Source organism: Myotis nattereri, assembly GCF_964212035.1.
Source record: "Myotis nattereri genome assembly, chromosome: 5".
Taxonomy (NCBI): Eukaryota; Metazoa; Chordata; class Mammalia; order Chiroptera; family Vespertilionidae; genus Myotis; species Myotis nattereri.
In genome coordinates, this window is record NC_138080.1 from 63278711 (window position 1) to 63299351 (window position 20641).

Sequence of the window (20641 nt, forward strand, 5' to 3'; positions counted from 1 at the left end):
TGTCTTGAGATAATAAACTCCTTCAGGTTGACACTGGCTGGGTTCTCGGCCTTGTATCCCACATGTTTCTAGCGATTATAAACATTTCATTATCAATATTACTATAAGAATTAAATGAGAAAAATACGTAAAGCACTTGGCACATGACTTTTAATTAACTATTGCCTTTATTTTTTACTGTGTCAAGATCTTAGCATTTAATTGCTATGTGAGATGTTACTATTTTAAATGTGTGGTTTTTTTTTTTTTATGAGGAACTCAATCTAAATGTCAAACTCTTAACTTTTCCCACTTTATTGCATTTTGGAGTATGTATTTGCTATAATGTTTAACTCACTCTGGGATCAGATATTTTCTAAAATATTCTCTTGTTTGAATGAGAAATTTTGGGGGGAGTTAGATGCCTGTAGATAGAGAATATCAGCTATAATTGATTAGTTTATTATACCTAAATTATCCAAATTCAAAATAAATACTAGGTAATAAAGAGGCAAAATGTTGTCACAAATGGTAGCCTCTAAGTGCCTTATAGGAAATAGACACTATTTTCAATGAAGCGTTTGCAACTTTCCTTAGCTTCATTTCAACAGAAACATTTTCTATATAATATACATTTATTGTATAAAAGTATGCAAACTATTTATTTCCTTTAAAAGTTGGTAAAGGAATGGAAAGTATACACATTTCCAGGGACCAACTGTGGAGCTGCATATATGGTCTATTGATCATTTATGTACTTCATTTTATGAAATTTTAGTTAGTCTTGATAAAACTTGCTATTTGACAGAATACTTTGAACCTTTTATTTTCCTTAAACATCTTACATTGATGACATTGCTCTTACTGCTCTACAAATCCTACCTTTTCCTTCACTGATTGTGTTTCACCTGGTGGATGGTAACTATGAAGTGAACAAGTTCTCACAAATTCCAAGTAAATAAGCAACTGGACACTGAAACTTCAATGAACTTAGTTGTGTTTACTAACAGTAAATTCTTTGTACACAATTGATGCTAATATTCAATAGACATTTATTTAAGCTTAACATACTATATTAAACTTCCTTTCAAAAATTTTTAATATAATCCAAACTGTCCTAAAATGGCATTGATTTGACTTTTAGTATCTAAATGAAGGCTAATACTTCTAAGCCATGTTAGATTTCCTTTATATTTTTAGAAATGTTATCTTAATAACAGACACCACTTTATGTGCAGTGGAATAGTCCCAGTAGGAAAAAAATGTTTGAATAAAACTAGATATTGGTTAGAAGCCTCTGTAAGTGTTACGTGAAATGGATTTTAACATGAACACAAAGGATTCAAGCAATAGGCTTAGTTAAGGGTAAATGAGCAATGTACCAAAAATTTGCTTTACCACACCCCTGTAAAACAATATTGGCAAGAAGAAAACATAAAGCAAACATCATTTATGTATACCAGACAGATGCAAAACGCTCGGCCGGATATTCCTAAGCATACACATATGTACAAATTTACATACACATAATGACTATGAAGCTATTTTTGCATGTGGAAATAGCTTTTCAAAAAGAATTAGATCTCTTTCTGAGAAGTATTCCCCTCCCTAATGAAAACTGTACTGCCTCAGTGGGTGAGGACAGGGTGATAACAGATATAAAACACTGACTGGATCCAGAGAGAAGCTTAATTTCTCTTCCCTTTGGATGACTTTAACTTAACAGAGAACTTTTCTTATATCACGTCTACTTATATTCTCAAATGAATGGTATTTAAGCTCTGGCCCTTTCTATGATAAACTCCACAAACTCGTCTGAGAAGCAAAACCTCACAGCCCAGAAGATGCGAGTACCATCATGTGAGGGTTTCCAGCACTTCAGACAATAGATGACTCTTCACAGCAGTGTGTCTCAAGCTTTCATGTGCCCATGAATCAGCCGATGATCTTATTAAAATGCAGAATCTACTCCAGTAGGTCTGGTGTGCTGTCTGAGAGTCTGCATTTCTGACAAGCTTCCAGATAATGCCGCACTGTTGCTCTATGGACCATGCACTATGTAGCGATGCTTGTAACTAAGAACTGAGACCCAACTCACTTGAGGCCTAACCACACTTTCAAGTCTCTCAAATTTCCTAGCAGCAACTTTTGGAGGCTTTGTTTTCTGCATTGGTATACCACCTCGAGGAGAAGGAATTTAAGTGAGTTTATAATAGTTCAGATGATTCATGCTGAGAACAACATTGCTGCCATCCACTCTAACTTTGTGATTTGACGTGGCTCCCAGTATACACCAATTTTCAGAACATTAGATCTTAGGTGTCTACCTTATTCTCTCCATTATAATCTCTAACTCCATAATCTGCCTGGCTCCAAAACCCTGAAGTCCTGAAAGGCATAGTAGCTTACCTGCATGCCTGGCATAGGGACTCAGTTGATGGCCCAGTGCCAGACCCAAAGTCACTGGCTGGGAGTTGATGTACTACCTTTGGTAGGACATCCCAAATACTGATTGCTCAGGCTGACAAAACTGACCCAGCACCTGTCACTGTATGTCAGGGACACCAACTCTTCCTGGACCCTAGCGATACTGCCTCCTGGCACCTGTGGGCATTTATCCCATCTCGTGTTGATCAGAATTCTACTAAAGTCTATTTCTACTTTACAAGTCTAAGGAGAGTTTAGGATCCATTCTCATTTCCCAACTTTGGATCTTATGTTGCTAATGTTGTTCCAATAAAGGGTTCATGTTGTTCAGTGATTTTCCATTATTCTATTCTTGAATAGATTAGTGAATGGGATACAGGGAGGACAACAAAAAGAGATGCAGTATGGTGGGTAAATGGTCTACTAGTGCTTTCGTAAAATGAAAATCTTATTTGACAAGTTTTATCTTTTCTTGTCATTGCCAAGTATCATATCAAATTGTATCCTTTTATCCTCCCAATATAGTGTGACATGGTATTAAAAAAGTTGATCTCACACTATTTGAGAACAGGCAAATACTAGATGTGTATCCTACACCCAATATGAGGTAATTAAGCACCTAGTAGACTTCCTTAACTGTGTTATTAGATATGTTCCTATGGTTTTGAGTGTGGCGGTATACTTGGCCAGATCTGATCAATCTTTTCAAATTTTCCTCAGTGAATCAGCAAGTTTTCCGGGTCCTCATAGATCAGTGCTATTAGTTTTGTAGATTGTTTCAAAGGTGACCTTCACAAATCAAAACTAGTGAGAGCTTCATCTTCATAGCATTATATCTATATAAGCATCTAAAAGTTTTTTTCTTCCATGGATGGTAGGGAGGAAACAGACACACAGGGGCCAATAAAGGAAACTAAACTTTGTTGTACGTTTACTCTGGCCCAATTCTGTGGAAAGCCCCCAATTTCAGGCAGATTTCATTTCATCACACTTTGCTTCATTACACTTTGCAGATAGAACGTTTTCCTACAAGTCGAAGGTTTGTGGCAACTCTGTGTCATACAAGATTATTAGCACCATTTTTCCAACAGGCTCAGATGATGATTAGCACTTTTTAGCAATGAATTACTTTTTAATTAAGGTATGTACATTTTTTAAACATAATCCTCTTGCACCCTTAATAAACTACAGTATAGTATAAACATAACTTTTATATGTGCTGGGAAACCACAAAATTTGTGTGACTCACTTTATTACACTATTCATATTATTGTGGTTGTCTGGAACTGAACCCACATTATTTTCGAGGTATGCCTGTATTTAAATCTTACAAGAATTTGTAGAAGTGAATTATTATTATTCCCAGAGGATGAGACAGACGCAGGGAAGTTAAATAATTTGTTCAGGATTACACAGCTACCAAGTGGTGGTACCTGCATTTATATGTGTGTTAGACTCATATAAAAAGTCAAGCTTTTTATTGTAAACAGTTCTAGAGTGTTGGGATCCCTTAACTTTACCAACCTTTGTCTGATAAAACCGTGGCTGTTATCTAATTTCCCAAGACACATAGCAATTATTTAGGCTTGTATGGACATGTGGAATCAAGCAGGACCCTGAGTTCCTTCTACAAGACATTTCACAACAAATACTATGAGGAAAAATCATCATGTGATATCAATCTACAAGGACTGTAATGCCCCATATTCTTTTGATGATGGGAAAGATGATAATATCTGATTGAAGTGAATATTTATTCTTCTACCTATTTTGTATTTCAGCAATTAATTACTAAGAATTTTACAACAAAATCCACACCTGTGGTATGTTTTTATTTATTTTTTTTAGTCTTTAATTTTGTATTCAACTACCAAAAAAGACACTATTCTTTACTTCTTGTAGAGACATACTTTTATATGTGCTGGGAAACCACAATCTTGTTTTATATTTCCCTTGCTCTTTAGTAGGAAAAGAAACGTTAAAGATTTAGAATTGCAAAGCTTCATTTTTCTTTAAAACAAAAGTAATCAAAATAAACGGCACGATAAAAGTGTTATTAAAGGTGACGGGATGTATTGCAAATGCCAGCTGGTATCTTTTCTCCAGGTTTAGCAATTGTCAGCCAGTTTAGGCTCAAGTGGTAAAAGGAGTTTTGTGGGTAAAAATCAGGATGGAAGTAGCCAAGATTCTCCTCCAGGTCTTAGGATCACTGTGCTCTAATGCCTAATATCATAATGCCATAGTACTCAAGAGGTAGAACCATCTCCATATCATTGGTAGATGAACTGGAAGGACCACTGAATCAATTCTCCTTCACTGGATATCTGAGGAGTTGTTTGAGAGCTCTACAACTTCTACCTGACGGTAAAATTCCAGAAGGGGAAAGTTCAATCAAATCACTATTAGCTGCAACCAGCAAGAGTTTATTGGTCTTTCTCCCCTAATAGAAACCCTTTCACAAATAGCAAAGGAAATGGGAGAGAGTTTTTTCAGAATTTTCTTTTCAGGGCTACCAAATAAGGATATTATGAATTGCTGGAACCAATCAAAAATGCAAAGGAAAGATTCATTTTCTATTTTGCCCTTTTTGAAAACAAGTTTAAAAACAGAGGACTGCTATATACTAAGGGCAAATCAAAGCACAATACTATCAAGTAGTCATATATTATTTCTCAGGGAGAGATTGGCAAGATAAACATAAAATGATATTTGATGAGGATGATATTGTAAGTGAAAAATGCTATACTCCATGAAATGATTCCAAGTTCTTCAAAGCCTGACTCATAGAAAAACATTCTTTATGAATATACTAGAGACCCGGTGCATGAAATTCATGCACAGGAGGCGGGGGGGGGGGTCCCTCAGCCCTGCCTGCACCCTCTTAAAATCTGGGATCCCTCGGGGGATGTCCAACTGGGCTGAGGGACCCCTCTCAGTAGGACATCCCTCTCACAATCTGGGACCACTGGCCCCTAACTGCTCGCCTGCCTGATTGCCCCTAACCCCCTCTGCCTGCCTTATCACCCCTAAGCACTCTGCCTGCCTGATTGCTCCTAACTTTTTGCCTGCCTACCTGATCGCCCCTAATGGCTCGCTGCGGGGTGGCCAGCTGGGGTGAGAGGCCGTGGTTGTTCTGGTCTCTAGTTGTTCTGGTCGTTCTGCCATTTTAGTCGCTGGGCTTTTATTCTATAGGATAATAATTTACAACCTATTTTAAATATTTCAGTAAGTTAATTGTAAGCTCTTTTGCATTAATTCTGTTCAAGCTCATTGTCAGAAATAAAATAAAAAATTAAATTCTTTTTACTTTTTAAACATTAGGAAAAATGTCTTCTGCATTAGGTAATCATGTCCATTTGCGGGGGGGAGGGGGGGGTAGACTTATCAAATCCACAAAGAAAACTTTCCTAGAACCAATGGAATTAGATTACCTTTGAATTCTCACCCCAACCTTGAATAGTCACTAATTCCTTTCTTTGTTCTTTTGGTGTTTGCAAAGAGGTTCACTAAAGCCTGAATTGATATAATTATTGGCTCAAATTGTTCGAGATCTGGGCCAGATGGCTGTGGGTTTCTGAAGTCCCAGTAGCTTGTGGTAGTTTTCCTAGTTTGCCTATAGGGTTTGGGGATCAGCAGTTTGAACGGGCTACAAACTTGTAAAACAGTATTATTCATGGGGGCAGAATGTTCGTCAGCGTGACCCAGTACTAAATGCATTCACTATAGGCATTTCTATTCTGCACAATTTGCCACACAGCACTGGTTTCTGGAGGGGGGAAGACAATGGCTTATAAAATGCCTCTGAATGCCTACAAACGAAGGCGAGTTCATGCTGAGACTCCTCTGCTTTCTTTTGGGGAAAGAACCTTCTTAGTGACTTTAGCTGAGCTCTGCTGAGAGTAAGCAAAGTGGAAAAATCAGAAAATTACTTTTTTTATACATGTTTCTGGGGGGCAAAATAGAGGGTGGGAGAAAATAAGTGGGGAAAAGTGGCAGTGAGATTATGTGAAACAGCAAATATGCAAGTGGATCAAGACAGCTGAGGAATAATGCAAGAGGTATGGGGGAAAAAGCAGCAAGAATAGCGCCCCGATGATAAACTTAAAAGGAATTGCAGAGCAGAAAGAACATCATAAATAATCATATTTTCAAATAAGAATACCATCTCAGTTCCCGTGACCTGGATAGAGCACAGCCTCCCGTGATATTGCCTAGCATTTTGATGCACACAAAATGCAATTTTCAGCTCAGGCATTTTATTTTTCTCAATGTAAACAAGCTTTGGGTTTAAAAAAAAAAACCCACATATCTGAAAAGTGTTTTCATAAATAATGCATATTATTATAACAATTTGACTTTTAAACTATGGAGCCTCTGTGTCATCCCCCGCCCCCCCCTCCCCCATTGTGAAGACTCACCATGTATACATAACACCTTGGTAGGCATTGGCATGCTAAAGCATGAAATGTCTTTTACCCAACATAAGAAGGAGGATTTTTTTAAAGTACAGCGCAAAGAATTTTCATAGCCAATTTTGCCCAAACTCAAAGAAATAAGTGATATAAGGTAGAAGTACATTGTTAATTAATTTGAAATCCTAAGGTGCTCCTTTACGTCTTGCTAAGCAAGAGTAAAAAATAACCCTTTTCTTATCTTCAAAGAATAAAGATGAAAGAAACACAGAGAAGGAAACATCTTGATTGGTTCTGTTCCTTAAAACACAGCCCCAAGACACTCTGCCTGTGCTCACAGAGAAGATCCAAGTATTTGGGGGGGGGGGGGGGGGGCGTGGAGAGGAGGGAGGCCGGCTGAGAAGCGTAATTAGAAGCAAGTTTTCAAATGTTATTAAATCCCTCCACCAACAAAATGCACTTAGAGGTACTGTAAGTTAAACCAGTACTTAACGACTATGACTATGAAAAGCAAGATGATTACATGTTGGTGGAAGTAGAAAGCCAATTAAAAAAAACCAAACAACAAAACCAGAACCATTTAAAATGCCATAGAAATACTGGCGACCAGAAGTTGACTTAAAGTTTTTTTTTTTTGTTTCTTCTGTAATTTGTCTCCCCTTTGTCGTGGCACGCTCAGAGAAAGTGAATGCAGGGCATGGAAGGGCGGAGGGAGCGGGAGGGCAGGGGAGGCGCAGTCTAGGAGCTGCTTCCCACCCTTCTCTCCTTCCCGCGCCCCCGGCCTTCGCCTTCCCCCTCCGCGCCCCCTCCCTCCCCCTCCCTCCCCTGCCGCCGCCCCGGCTTCGGGGACTCCATCAGCTTCGGATTTGGAAAGCACGCCGATTGGCTGGAAGCGGTTCAACACACGCCGGGCAAGAGCGCTTTGTCTGAGTTGAAGTGAAGTTGTACAGATTTGAGAGCGGAGTCGGCAATCACGGCTGTTTAGTCTGCAGCCGAGCGGGGAACGGGCGGCCGGATCGCCGGGGAAGGATCCGCCGCGGACGCTGCCGCCGCCCGCCCTGGATGGATTCCGAAGACGCGCCGGGCACACCGCGGAGGTGACACTGGGATCCGCCGGCCAAGCGGACGGACAGCCAGCCAGCCAGCCAGCCAGCCAAGCAGATGCGAGCGCCGGCCTCCATGCCGACCGTATCTGGAAGCCGCGACACGGTGTGTATAAAACAAAAGTTTGCGAGCTGTTCATTGCTGCTGTGTTATTAAGAGCCGCTTGCAAGTCTCAAGTACCAGATGTAGCTTAGCTGTAAATTGCCAGAGGAAGTTGGGGGAATTGCTTTGCTGTTTTAACTTGCTTGGTGAAAGGAACCTCGTAAACCGATCTGTGTGCCAAATGAATGCTAAGATGCACTCTAGACTCGTTTTTGCACTCCTGATGGTGTCGTTCAACCCCGATGTATGGGGCAAGAACTTGAAATACAGGATTTATGAGGAGCAGAGGGTTGGATCCGTAATTGCAAGACTATCCGAGGATGTGGCGGATGTTTTAGCGAAGCTACCGTATCCTTACGTGCGTTTTCGAGCCATGCAGAGGGGGAATTCTCCTCTGCTGGTAGTAAACGAGGATACCGGGGAGATCAGCATAGGCGCGAAAATTGACCGGGAGCAGCTATGCCAGAAAAACTTGAATTGTTCCATAGAGTTTGATGTGATCACCCTACCCACTGAGCATCTGCAGCTTTTCCATATTGAAGTTGAAGTGCTGGATATTAATGACAATGCTCCCCAGTTCTCAAGACCTCTCATCCCTATTGAGATATCAGAGAGTGCAGCGGTTGGCACTCGGATCCCCCTGGACAGTGCATTTGATCCAGATGTTGGGGAAAATTCCCTCCACACATACTCTCTCTCGGCCAATGAATTTTTCAGTATTGAGGTCCGGACCAGGACAGATGGAGCCAAGTACGCAGAACTCATAGTGGTCAGAGAGCTGGATCGGGAGCTGAAGTCCAGCTATGAGCTCCAGCTCACTGCCTCAGACATGGGGGTGCCTCAGAGGTCCGGCTCGTCCATCCTAAAAATCAGCATTTCGGACTCCAATGACAACAGCCCTGTGTTTGAGCAGCAGTCTTATATAATCCAACTCTTAGAAAACTCCCCCGTTGGCACTTTGCTCCTAGATCTGAACGCCACGGATCCAGATGAGGGCGCCAATGGGAAAATTGTATATTCCTTCAGCAGTCATGTGTCTCCCAAAATTATAGAGACTTTTAAAATTGATTCAGAAAGAGGACATTTGACTCTTTTCAAGCAAGTGGATTATGAAATTACCAAATCCTATGAGATTGATGTTCAGGCTCAAGATCTGGGTCCAAATTCAATTCCAGCGCATTGCAAAATTGTAATTAAGGTTGTGGATGTTAATGATAATAAGCCTGAAATTAACATAAATCTCATGTCCCCTGGGAAAGAAGAAATATCTTATATTTTTGAAGGGGATCCTGTTGATTCATTTGTTGCATTGGTCAGGGTTCAGGACAAGGATTCTGGGCTGAACGGAGAAGTAGTTTGCAAGCTTCACGGACATGGTCACTTTAAACTTCAGCAGAGTTATGAAAACAACTATTTAATCTTGACCAATGCCACACTGGATAGAGAAAAGAGATCTGAATACAGTTTGACTGTAATTGCTGAGGACAAGGGGACACCCAGTCTCTCTACAGTAAAACATTTTACTGTTCAAATCAGTGATATTAATGACAATCCACCTCACTTCCAGAGAAGTCGATATGAATTAGCAATCTCAGAGAATAACTCGCCAGGGGCATTTATCACCACTGTTACAGCCACAGATCCTGACCTTGGAGAAAATGGGCAAGTTACATATACTATTTTGGAGAGTTTTATACTGGGAAGCTCCATAACTACATATGTTACCATTGACCCATCTAATGGAGGCATCTATGCCCTCAGAAACTTTGATCACGAAGAAGTGAGTCAGATAACTTTTGTGGTTGAAGCAAGAGATGGAGGAAGTCCGAAGCAACTTGTGAGCAATACTACAGTTGTGCTCACCATCATTGATGAAAATGACAATGTCCCTGTGGTCATAGGGCCCGCACTGCGCAACAATACTGCAGAAATCTCCATCCCCAAAGGGGCTGAAAGTGGCTTTCATGTCACAAGAATAAGGGCAATTGACCGAGATTCTGGTGTGAATGCTGAACTCAGCTGCTCCATAGTAGCAGGTAATGAGGAGAATATCTTTGTAATTGATCCACGGTCATGTGACATCCATACCAATGTGAGCATGGAATCTGTTCCCTCCACGGAATGGGAGCTCTCAGTTATCATCCAGGACAAAGGCAATCCTCAGCTGCACACCAAAGTCCTTCTGAAGTGTATGATCTTTAAATACGCAGAGTCAGTGACAAGTACAGCAAAGACCCCGGCAAGCCAGGAATCTTTGGATGTCTCCATGATTATAATTATTTCCTTAGGAGCAATTTGTGCAGTGTTGTTGGTTATTATGGTGCTGTTTGCAACCAGGTGCAACCGAGAAAAGAAAGACACGAGGTCCTACAACTGCAGGGTAGCAGAATCAACTTACCAGCACCACCCCAAAAGACCATCCAGGCAGATTCACAAAGGGGACATTACACTGGTGCCTACCATCAATGGCACTCTACCTATCAGATCTCATCACAGGTCGTCTCCATCCTCATCTCCTACCTTAGAAAGAGGGCAAATGGGCAGCCGGCAGAGTCACAACAGTCACCAGTCCCTCAACAGTTTGGTGACAATCTCATCGAACCACGTGCCAGAAAATTTCTCGTTAGAGCTCACCCATGCCACTCCGGCTGTTGAGGTAAGATCATACACTGCACCAATTCACTGACTGAGTAGCTGCTAGTGCACAGAAGTTATGTAAGTGTTAGTTCTGGAGTGTTTCCTTTAAGAAGTAACAATACTAACAATATGCAAATTAAGTAGGATACAAAGTTACATTATGCATATGTAGGAAGTACACACACCTGAGCATACTGTTTCAGGTTTTTCTTAAAGAATTTACTTGCATGTATAATATTGAAAAATAAATGAAGCTCACAAAGGACTGATTAGAATCCCCATACTTCCAAGATTAAGATACTGGAAGCAAAAAATAAAGGGACTTGCTTTATTGTCATAGGTGTGGTCTCTACCAAAAATACAAAAAAAGGAACCCAAACAAACAAAAACCTGAGTTAAAATTTTTCTGACATTATTTTAACTGCATGTGTTACAATGTTGTATGTTAGAATATTTTCTCTGCATTTTTATAACTGGTTACTTTAAGCTGAACTATAAAGGAAATAGACCTGTAATTTGTAAAGGAGTCTTCTTTCAAAAAGAAAAAGAAACCTGTTGTATTAGGTCATTCACATCTCTCTGGGATATATTCAGTTATATCCAGTGGCTAGCTGCATAGTCTGCCACAGCTCAGCACATGTAAGTGTTTAAAAGGGAGAGGACATGTTCATTGTTTTTCCTTGCTGAAAGCTTGTGAGTATTGGGGGTTTGTTTCCAGGAATCAGTTCTGTCTATTTGGTTTCCAGCAGGTCTCCCAGCTTCTTTCAATGCTTCACCAGGGGCAATATCAGCCAAGGCCAAGTTTTCGAGGAAACAAATATTCTAGGAGCTATAGGTATGAATTACCCTTGTGTTGCCTATTAAGTGTCAAATAACATGGATGCTAAAGAATAAGCACTGTACCTTCCCTGATTTATCTTTCTAGATATGCCCTTCAAGACATGGACAAATTTAGCTTGAAAGACAGTGGCCGTGGTGACAGTGAAGCGGGAGACAGTGATTATGATTTAGGGCGAGATTCTCCAATAGATAGGCTGCTGGGCGAAGGATTCAGCGACCTGTTTCTTACAGATGGAAGGATCCCAGCAGGTAAGGGGATAGTGAGACATCAATCCTTATTTTCGCATCTATTGTACCAGTGAGGTGAACAATTTCTCTCACTCTTATATTCTCTTTGTCCTTTGCACTGAGTCTCTGTAATCTGCACACTATTAGCAATGAACACAGACTGAAACACTTTCAAGTTATTTTCTTAAAATTCATGTGAAGCAGTTGGTAGAGAAGGAGTAAGTATGAAAGCTGAACAAGACAAGAAGAAAGGCGTGGGCAGAGAGGGACAGAAAACCACACTGCTTTCCTCCTTTCCCTACCCCATCCAATCCTGTCAGAGGACACTCTTGAGCAACTCTCTATAAAATTATGGGGTGGCTGTTTTCATGGAGACAGCCTGTTTTGGTGCATGGTGGTGAACTGGACTATAATTTGGAGGACACATTTCCTGTGATGGAAACCAACTCACAAAAATCAGAGATGAAAATATACTAGGAAATGGTATACTTTACTCACTAAAAATAGGATAGAGAATACATCTTTGTAGGTGGTATGCATAGAATATTTTTCACCACCTTTCATTTTATGTCTACACTGGAGTGCAAGAGAAACAGGAATCCAAGAGAGGAATTGATAAGTATACAGCTGAATGGAGGAAATCCTAGTCAGTTCTGAGCCACTTTCTCCTTAGCACCCCTTCTCTCTGATTGTGCAGTAGCAACTCTGAGCCAACTGGGTAAATACTGACTGTCATTGAAGCAACCCTGTGACTAAAGACTGTAATGTTAAATCAACTCCTAGGAACATACAGATGCTCCTTTGGCTACGTATGTTCCTAAACTCTACTGAGTGTTGATGTAGTGACTGCCATTTGTAAATGAAAGGCAAAAGAAAACTATATTACTCGCCTGAGTTCCATAAAACATCTATTTTCTAAATATAGTTCAGTAAGAGAGTTTTGGGACTAGACATGTGGGCGCTTCAGAGAGCCACAGAAATTCAAGCAAAATTAGTAAATAGACACTCTCGCTCTCATGGTTATAGTGGCAGTGGCGGCAGTAGCTGCAGGAGCATTGGTCACAGCAGCCACAGTAGTAGTTGCCAGTGATGTCCCAATGCTTACTCCAGATCCACAGGTGTTCTACACTTGCACTGCTTCTCCCACTTGGACACAGGAATTAGTAACAGTAGTCCATTGTTATTACATTAGTAGATACTGCATTTCTGGCAGGATGGATGTGTGGAAAGGACTTCTAGTTACATATGGGGCTACATGAGAGCCTGTTTGCCCAGGTGTCTTTGTTTTGTTTTTTTTAATTCATAGATTTCCTTGACCAATTTAAAGAGAAAGCTCTGGAAATATAGTGGGATATATATGGCTTCAGACAACTTGGTAAAAGAGAATCAGTTTTATTATTCTTACCCATGAAATGGGTGTGTGTGTGTGTGTGTGTGTGTGTGTGTATAAAATGGCTGAATTTCCATGATTTTATGACACTGACAGAACTCTAATTTTGAATACTGTCCTCTAATTTTGAATATTTTGATTTACCAAATTACATTATTTCATAAGGCATAAAAGTAACTTCATGGGCACAATGTCAATATTTCTTTATGTGTTATTTTTAATTATATGAAGTCTATTCATTGAAATTTTAATTTAGCAGCATAGTTAAAAAGAGAATAACTACCTCTACTTATATACCCTAGCCATTTGGGGGCCTAAATGCTGCCTAAAGTCTTTTTAAATTCTGAAATTGTATAATTCTAATACCTAACCATGGTATAACTTTAAAAAAAAAAAAAAGATCAAGACTTCTCTTTCACTCTTTTCTGTATTTTCAAAGTTACCAACATCAGATATGTTCATGACAGAAGTGTTATCTGGCACTTGAGTTAAAAAAAAATTAAAATAAAAGTTAAAGAATAAAGACATTGAGGAATAATAGGTAGATATAAAGCCTAGATATTAGTGAGTCTTATATAGTGACTGACTTTAGATCTCTTCTAAGTTTACATTTCTTTTCAAAGTTAATGGCTCACTTTTATATTATCATTAATAATACCACTTAATATATAGGCAGACTTTAAGAAACAATTCCATATTTACACAATCATACTAATCCAGGTGTGTAGTGGAAGAGCTATATTGCTGGTGTATGGCGTTGTATGACAACTGGTTGTGCTAGAGTAGATACATTTCTGTATGACTAGCTACCTGCCTCCCTGTGGGGTGTGATGGCAGGTATAGAGTGTCAGGATTTCACCAATGATACATAAATCTGTTTTAAGCTTTACTCATGTTTGGCTAGTAGGGAAAGAAATATGCATATTAAGTATCATACAGAGATAACCATCCTTTCATTATGACCATCTTCCTGATGATACTTCACCAATTTTCTGGTTAATTATTCATCCCAAAAGCTTCTGCCAACACATTGGGGTATAAAACTTGTGTCTTGTGAACTTATATTCCCAGGAAATATCCGAAGTAGGAAAAAAGTAAGTCCACATCTGAATGCCATTAATAGAAATCAGTGCAGTTTCGAAAGCATGTGTATTTTTAGGCCTTATGTGTCTTATTTCAACGTTTTTTTCCTGCATTAAACTGTGATCAAATATCATGTTGTGTTGCATTGCCTGCCAACAGAGTCGTTTCTGATCATTCTTTCTATTAATTCCCACAGACATATCCTGCATTCTGAGCAGTAAAATCAGCATACATTTTTGTCTGTTAGCTCATGTTTGTCAACATATTTTCTTCCTGATTCATTCAACTTTGAACTGCCGTACTATTCACATTCCTGCAAAATCTCCATTTTCCCAGTGTATTAGCTGCACCAGGGTGATTTATACAGGCTTTTGATTTTGTGATGCTCCTTCCTGGTTGAGCTCATTCCACTTTTCACCAATCTGCCCTCAATGATTATTTAATTCAAACAGTCCTTTCTAATTCTGAGTTCTCTTCATTTTCATGGCTTTCTGCAAGGCTGAATTACTGTGCAAGCATATGAACTGATATTCTCTCTCTAGTAACTCCTCCCTTTGCTAAATCTTTCATAGAGTTTGATCACCTTTTTCATAGCATTTTAATTTATATTTTTGGTTCAAAATCAATAAATGACTTTTTTGGCCCAGCAACATCTATGAAACCTACTTACCTTGGCATTCTAAGGCCAGTGAAACCCACTCCTAGTTTAACTCTCAATTTTGGCTTTTTGGGGTGTCTTTTGCAATAGGTAGGGTTACTGCTTAGTATAACACACCAATCCTTCGCTCATGGGCTTTTCTACCTAAAACACTGGCTTCTCTTCACTTTGTCTATCATCTCTCAAATTTTGTTTCATGTTTCTCTTTAACGACTTTAACCTCCATGTCCACTATTTTTTCTTTTCTTGACATGCTCTCAGCATCGTATTTTGGCATTCTAATTGGACATTTAGGGCCCTGTTTGCTACCCTTGACTAGAACTACATCTGAAACCACGTAAGGACACATGGGAGAGGCCCTTAATGAAGAACTGATTGACCACTCACTGACTCATGGCGTGGAAGAAGTTAGGCACACATTCCTTCTTCTACTATTTGATGCTTACCTCCTGCCCTACCTATAAGGTTCATATAGTTCAGTGATAAAATTGATAGTCATGTAGTGGGAAAGAAGAATTCTGTTTGCCTACGTCCTCCCCTCCCCAGGGGAAATTGCACCACCTGGCAAAGCTTTAAAGGAAGGACAGAGAGATCAGCCACTTACTCCACTTGCCAACAAGTCCTATTCATTGGACATGGTATGGAACCTCTATAGCACTGAGTTACATGTGCACTGGAAATGTTTCAAATAACTGAGTCTCCAGGGAAAATATTGAAAATGCCAGGGAAACTGAAAAATGTCCTCTTCTGCAACCCTGCCCTTCCATCTCCTTTTTTTTTTTTTTTGCCATCTCTCCCTCCATGAAATTTTCTTTATCAATTTTTCATATTTTCTGAATTTTTAAATTTGTGTTAATTTACTATTTTAGAATTAAAGCCCCATTTATTGTGAGGTTGTAAAATACCATTCCCTGTTTAAAAAACACACCCTATGACCAAAGTAATTTGTAAACATGAACTATCATTTTAATCACCCAGGTTGTATTCAGGTTTCTAGAAATTTGCTCATGCTCAGGATTCTTAGAAGCCTGTGTAATTTTTGTCTCCGTTGTCATTAAACATTAAAAAAAAATAAAATCAGTCAAACAACTAAGCCCTTCCCACAGAGTTAAAGGCCAGAAAATGAATGAAAGGTGTCATCAGGTCTGTCTCCCTTCTTTGTAACAGGATGTGAATAAGATAACAGACAAGTCTCCTTTCCATTTTCAGAGACCTGGGGAATGAAGAAAAACTTTCATTACCACTTTGCTAGCTATTTCACTGCTTGTAAAACCTCATTGCTATTAAAGTATTCCAGTTACTTTCAACTCCCTTTGGTTTTGTCCACATTCATTGCTGAACAATTATTGGTATTGTCAAGTTGCAATAATGCATGAGGTCAGCACATCTAAACATGCTTTTATTCTTAAATCATCCTTCCTCATTTAAGCAACTTTTCTTCATAGCAAAATTACACAAGGATTCTCAATGTTCGCCTTCTTTCTCTTGGCCCACATTGATTCCTATGGAATCAGTATTCATACTATCTCTGCATTTTCTTTACTTCCTTTATATTTTCAGCTTTTTTTTTTTTTTTTTTTTTTTAGCAATCACACATTTTTTCTCATTCACAAAACTTGCTCTTATTTCCTGGATTAATATCCAGAAGTGGGGTTGCTGGATTAATTGTAGTCCTATTTTAAATTTTTTTGACCTACCTCCTTACTGTTTCTCATAGTGACTGTACCATTTTTGCATTTCCAACCCAGTGTACAAACATTCAATCCCCTCTCATCCTCACCAATACTAGCTATTTTTGTTTTTTATAGCAGCCATCCTGACAGGTTTGAGGTGAAATGTCATTGTGGTTTTGAGTTGTATTTCCATGATGATTAGAACATATGTCGTGAATGCTTATTCTCTGCAGACAGTTTACCCCGTGCTGAGGATACAGCAATAAACACAATAGGCAATTTGCTTCTACTGACAAGGTATTTGGCATTGTTTAAGAGTCATCCTTTCTAGCAAAAATTTCACAGGAAGAGAAATATTTCTTAAGTAGCCAAATCTATAGAATCATTTCTAAATATGTAAGTATGGCTGATAATGGTTCAGTTTTCATTCAAATCTAAGAAAATTACTGTAGACCCTCTGCATTCTGTCATTTGCTCTAAAATGAAAATTGTGATATTAAAGAGACCTTATTGTCACTGAAAGAGGGAGATGACTTTTGGACTATAATTGACATCTTCATATTTCCTGGTTGTTATGTAGTTTAGTTACTGTATTTTCCAAATTTAGAGATTTTTCTCCTCTTTATTTTTCTGCTTTTCTCATCATCTATTCTTTCTATGAGTGTGGTCACTCACATTCCAATAGGACATCATAGCAACTGGAAGAACTAATCAGTGGAGTTTTCATAATCTTCATCTTTTGATGACTTTTCCATCTATTTGATTTTCAAACCAGATGCCTGGTAGTTGCAGATAATTTGCACTGCTAGTTTAAATAACAAGTCAATAAATAATCCAGAATACCTTTAAGAGAGATCAATAATATAATGACCTGATAACTCACTATCTTCTCGATGCTTGCATTAAAAGTAAAGTAGGTCAGATAGACTTCACTACCTAGAAAGCTACTCAAAGGTATTACTTGAGGATTATCGGGTTGCATTATGAAGTTATGGATTTCACCTTACAGCTCTGGTGTTCTTTAGAATTTATGTTCAGCAAATATTCCGTCACCCACACTTTAACTCCTTTTCAGTCATTCTCATGTATAAGTTATTAATCCATTGTCTCGTTACTTGAGTAGCAGAAATGATATTCCTGAGAAATATGAGTCATAATCTTCCTTTTCTTATTTGATGAGCAAAAAAGAAAATATATATGCTGGGTCCATAAAACTAGCATTCAAATCAAAGCCATAATTATAGTTCATCTAATGTGTAAAATAATGGGTTGATATCAGGGTAGGATTTTAAACTATCTCATTCTATTTTTTTTGAATAAAATACATTTTTCCAACATTTTGAGTCATAGTAACTGTACTCATGAGTCCCCATTGTTTTCCTTGAGAGCAGCCATGAGGCTGTGCACGGAGGAGTGCAGGGTCCTGGGACACTCTGACCAGTGCTGGATGCCACCTCTGCTCTCACCATCCTCTGACTATAGGAGCAACATGTTCATTCCAGGGGAAGAATTCCCAGCGCAGCCCCAGCAGCAGCATCCACACCAGGGTCTTGAGGATGACACCCAGCCTGCGGATTCCGGTGAGAAGAAGAAGAGTTTTTCCACTTTTGGGAAAGACTCCCCGAAAGAGGAGGACCCTGGGGACAAAGGCACATCATCTCTGCTCTCAGAAATGAGCAGCGTGTTCCAGCGTCTCTTACCCCCTTCCCTGGACACCTATTCTGAGGCCAGTGAGGTGGATCGGTCCAACTCTCTGGAACGCCGGAAGGGACCCCTGCCAGCCAAGACTGGGGGCTACCCACAGGGCGTGGCAGCCTGGGCAGCCAGTACGCATTTTCAGAATCCCACCACCAACTCTGGGCCCCCCCTGGGAACCCACTCCAGTGTGCAGCCATCTGCTAAATGGCTGCCGGCCATGGAGGAGATCCCCGAAAACTATGAAGAAGATGATTTTGACAACGTGCTCAACCACCTCAACGATGGGAAGCATGAACTCATGGATGCCAGTGAGCTAGTGGCTGAGATTAACAAACTGCTTCAGGATGTCCGCCAGAGCTAGGGGATTTGGGCCAAGCGTTTTGGTTTCCAGATACATGGAAGTAGGGGGCAGAGAAAACCCTGAGAGAACTGGCATTGCCAAATTGTTGCATTTATCATAAATGTGTCTGTGTATATTGAATATTAAATACTGTATTTTCGTATGTACACAATGCAAGTGTGATGATTTCAATCTGTATTTTAAAAATACATTTGTACCTTATATTTATGTGTAATTTAACAGACAAATTTTATTTTTTTACTCCCATGACAAACATGTCTTTCCTAATCACGTAGAAAGTAGCCACTGTTCAATTCTGATATACTATTCAACCATCAAGTATAAAGGCACCGCTTAGATTAGTTATGTTGGGGGAGAAATTGTTATGCTATAGGAACAGCCCCACTGAAGCATTATAGAATTCTTTCTTCTATTAAGTGATCCAACTTTTTCTTCAATACTTTTTATAATTAAGCATCAATAAAAATGTTAAACTATTTTATTATTGTTGTTGTTGTTATTTTTACTGCTCTCTGCTAGTTCTGGTAGTTCAATTCTCACAGCAACATTGAAACATGAGGTGAAATGTTATTTCAGAACTAGGCAGTGTCTTTCACAGTCAATGGTGAAAATAGAACCAGAGTCAATTTTTCCTGACTCCCAGGCCCCTGCTATTCCAGGAGATCACACCGGCCTGTTCTTGAGAATATTTCTCCTAAAGTATTATTGGCTATTTATAATCAAGGCAAACAATGAATTTCATTCCATCCTCGTAACAGGAGATGTGCTCCAAGGAAATGGACTCTGTCCTTTAAATGGATACAGTATGTATTCTAACAGCATGAAGTATTAATGGACAAAGGCAATTATGTCAGTATCTCTCCTGGGGTAGTAAATATAATCGATTTATGCTGAAACTGCTCTATTTGAATCTTCCCCTCTCCGTTCACAATACTTGAACATTTTTATCTTTGCAATGTTGTTGTTGTTGTTGTTGTTGTTTTTGCTATAGTATTCACTTTTAGCTTTTGTCTCCAGTGCATGATCTCATATTTTTGCTTTTATATTTAGTATAAGAAGGTTTATAAAATTACATTTTTGCTGTTGCAATTCTGTTTTATTTGTTGTGTGACAAATGGCAAATTATTTATTGTGCTGTTATCTCTCTGTGTGGAATGCTTTGGTAAAAGAGATCGTGATTATGATTGTTCTCATTTATGACCAGGCTTCTATTAGTGCTTTTTCTATGAATACAACATCTTGATTGTACTCTCCAGAAAATATTACTGTCAATGAAAATAAAAGAAAAAATTAAAGTAAAGCTAAATAACTGTCCATAAATCAGAGTCCTATTCCTATATATATGTTCATAAGCTTTGCATGAAGCATATCCTTCATGAGAATATAATTCAATGTTAGGTTTTGAATGGTAAGCAGGGAACATTCAGCCCAGCCAGTGTGTCACAGTGGTTGAGCTTCAACCCATGAACCAGGAGACCAGGGCACATGCCTAGGTTGCGGGCTCAATCCCCTGTACAAGAGGCAGCTATCCATTATTCTCACCCTTGATGTGTCTATCTCTCTCCCTTCCTCTCTGAAATCAATTTAAAAACCCCACACATTTAATTAAAAAAAAAAAAAGAGGGAACATTCAGCTGGCTTGGCTAACAAGAAAAACACAAGGGAAAAGGATTGAATTTGAGACCTGTAATGGGAATGAAAAGAGTCTATAATATTCCCAGTAGATTAAATAATTTAAATGCACTTGAAGTATAAAGAACATGGAGTAATCAAATAGTAATTGCTTGACCACTTTTTAAATTAAAAAAAAAGTTCTCAGAGCATTTTGTATTAAGTTGTGTTGGAAAAAAAATGTGCACTTACAATGTTTCTGTGTGGAAGAAAGAAAATTTACCCTCTAAGTTCTTTCAGCTGGTCTAATGATTAAATCTATATGAGGTTGATTAACAGGAGAAAATGATCAGATTTAATTACATATGTGTGCATGGGAACCTCATATACATTATAGGTTCAGGGACAGAAAGGGAAAATGAGGCATATGTGACATTC

At 39.0% G+C, this 20641-nt stretch overlaps 1 protein-coding gene across 1 annotated transcript; it reads left to right on the forward strand.

Moving 5' to 3' along the window:
• Positions 1–8205: 8205 nt before the first annotated feature.
• On the forward strand, positions 8206–18592 carry PCDH18 (protocadherin 18; the record flags this gene model as incomplete). Its single annotated transcript, XM_081091094.1, has 4 exons — positions 8206–10680; positions 11408–11496; positions 11587–11750; positions 17925–18592. 4 exons carry the CDS (start codon positions 8206–8208, stop codon positions 18590–18592), a joined length of 3396 nt encoding a protein of 1131 aa, XP_080947220.1.
• Positions 18593–20641: the final 2049 nt, after the last annotated feature.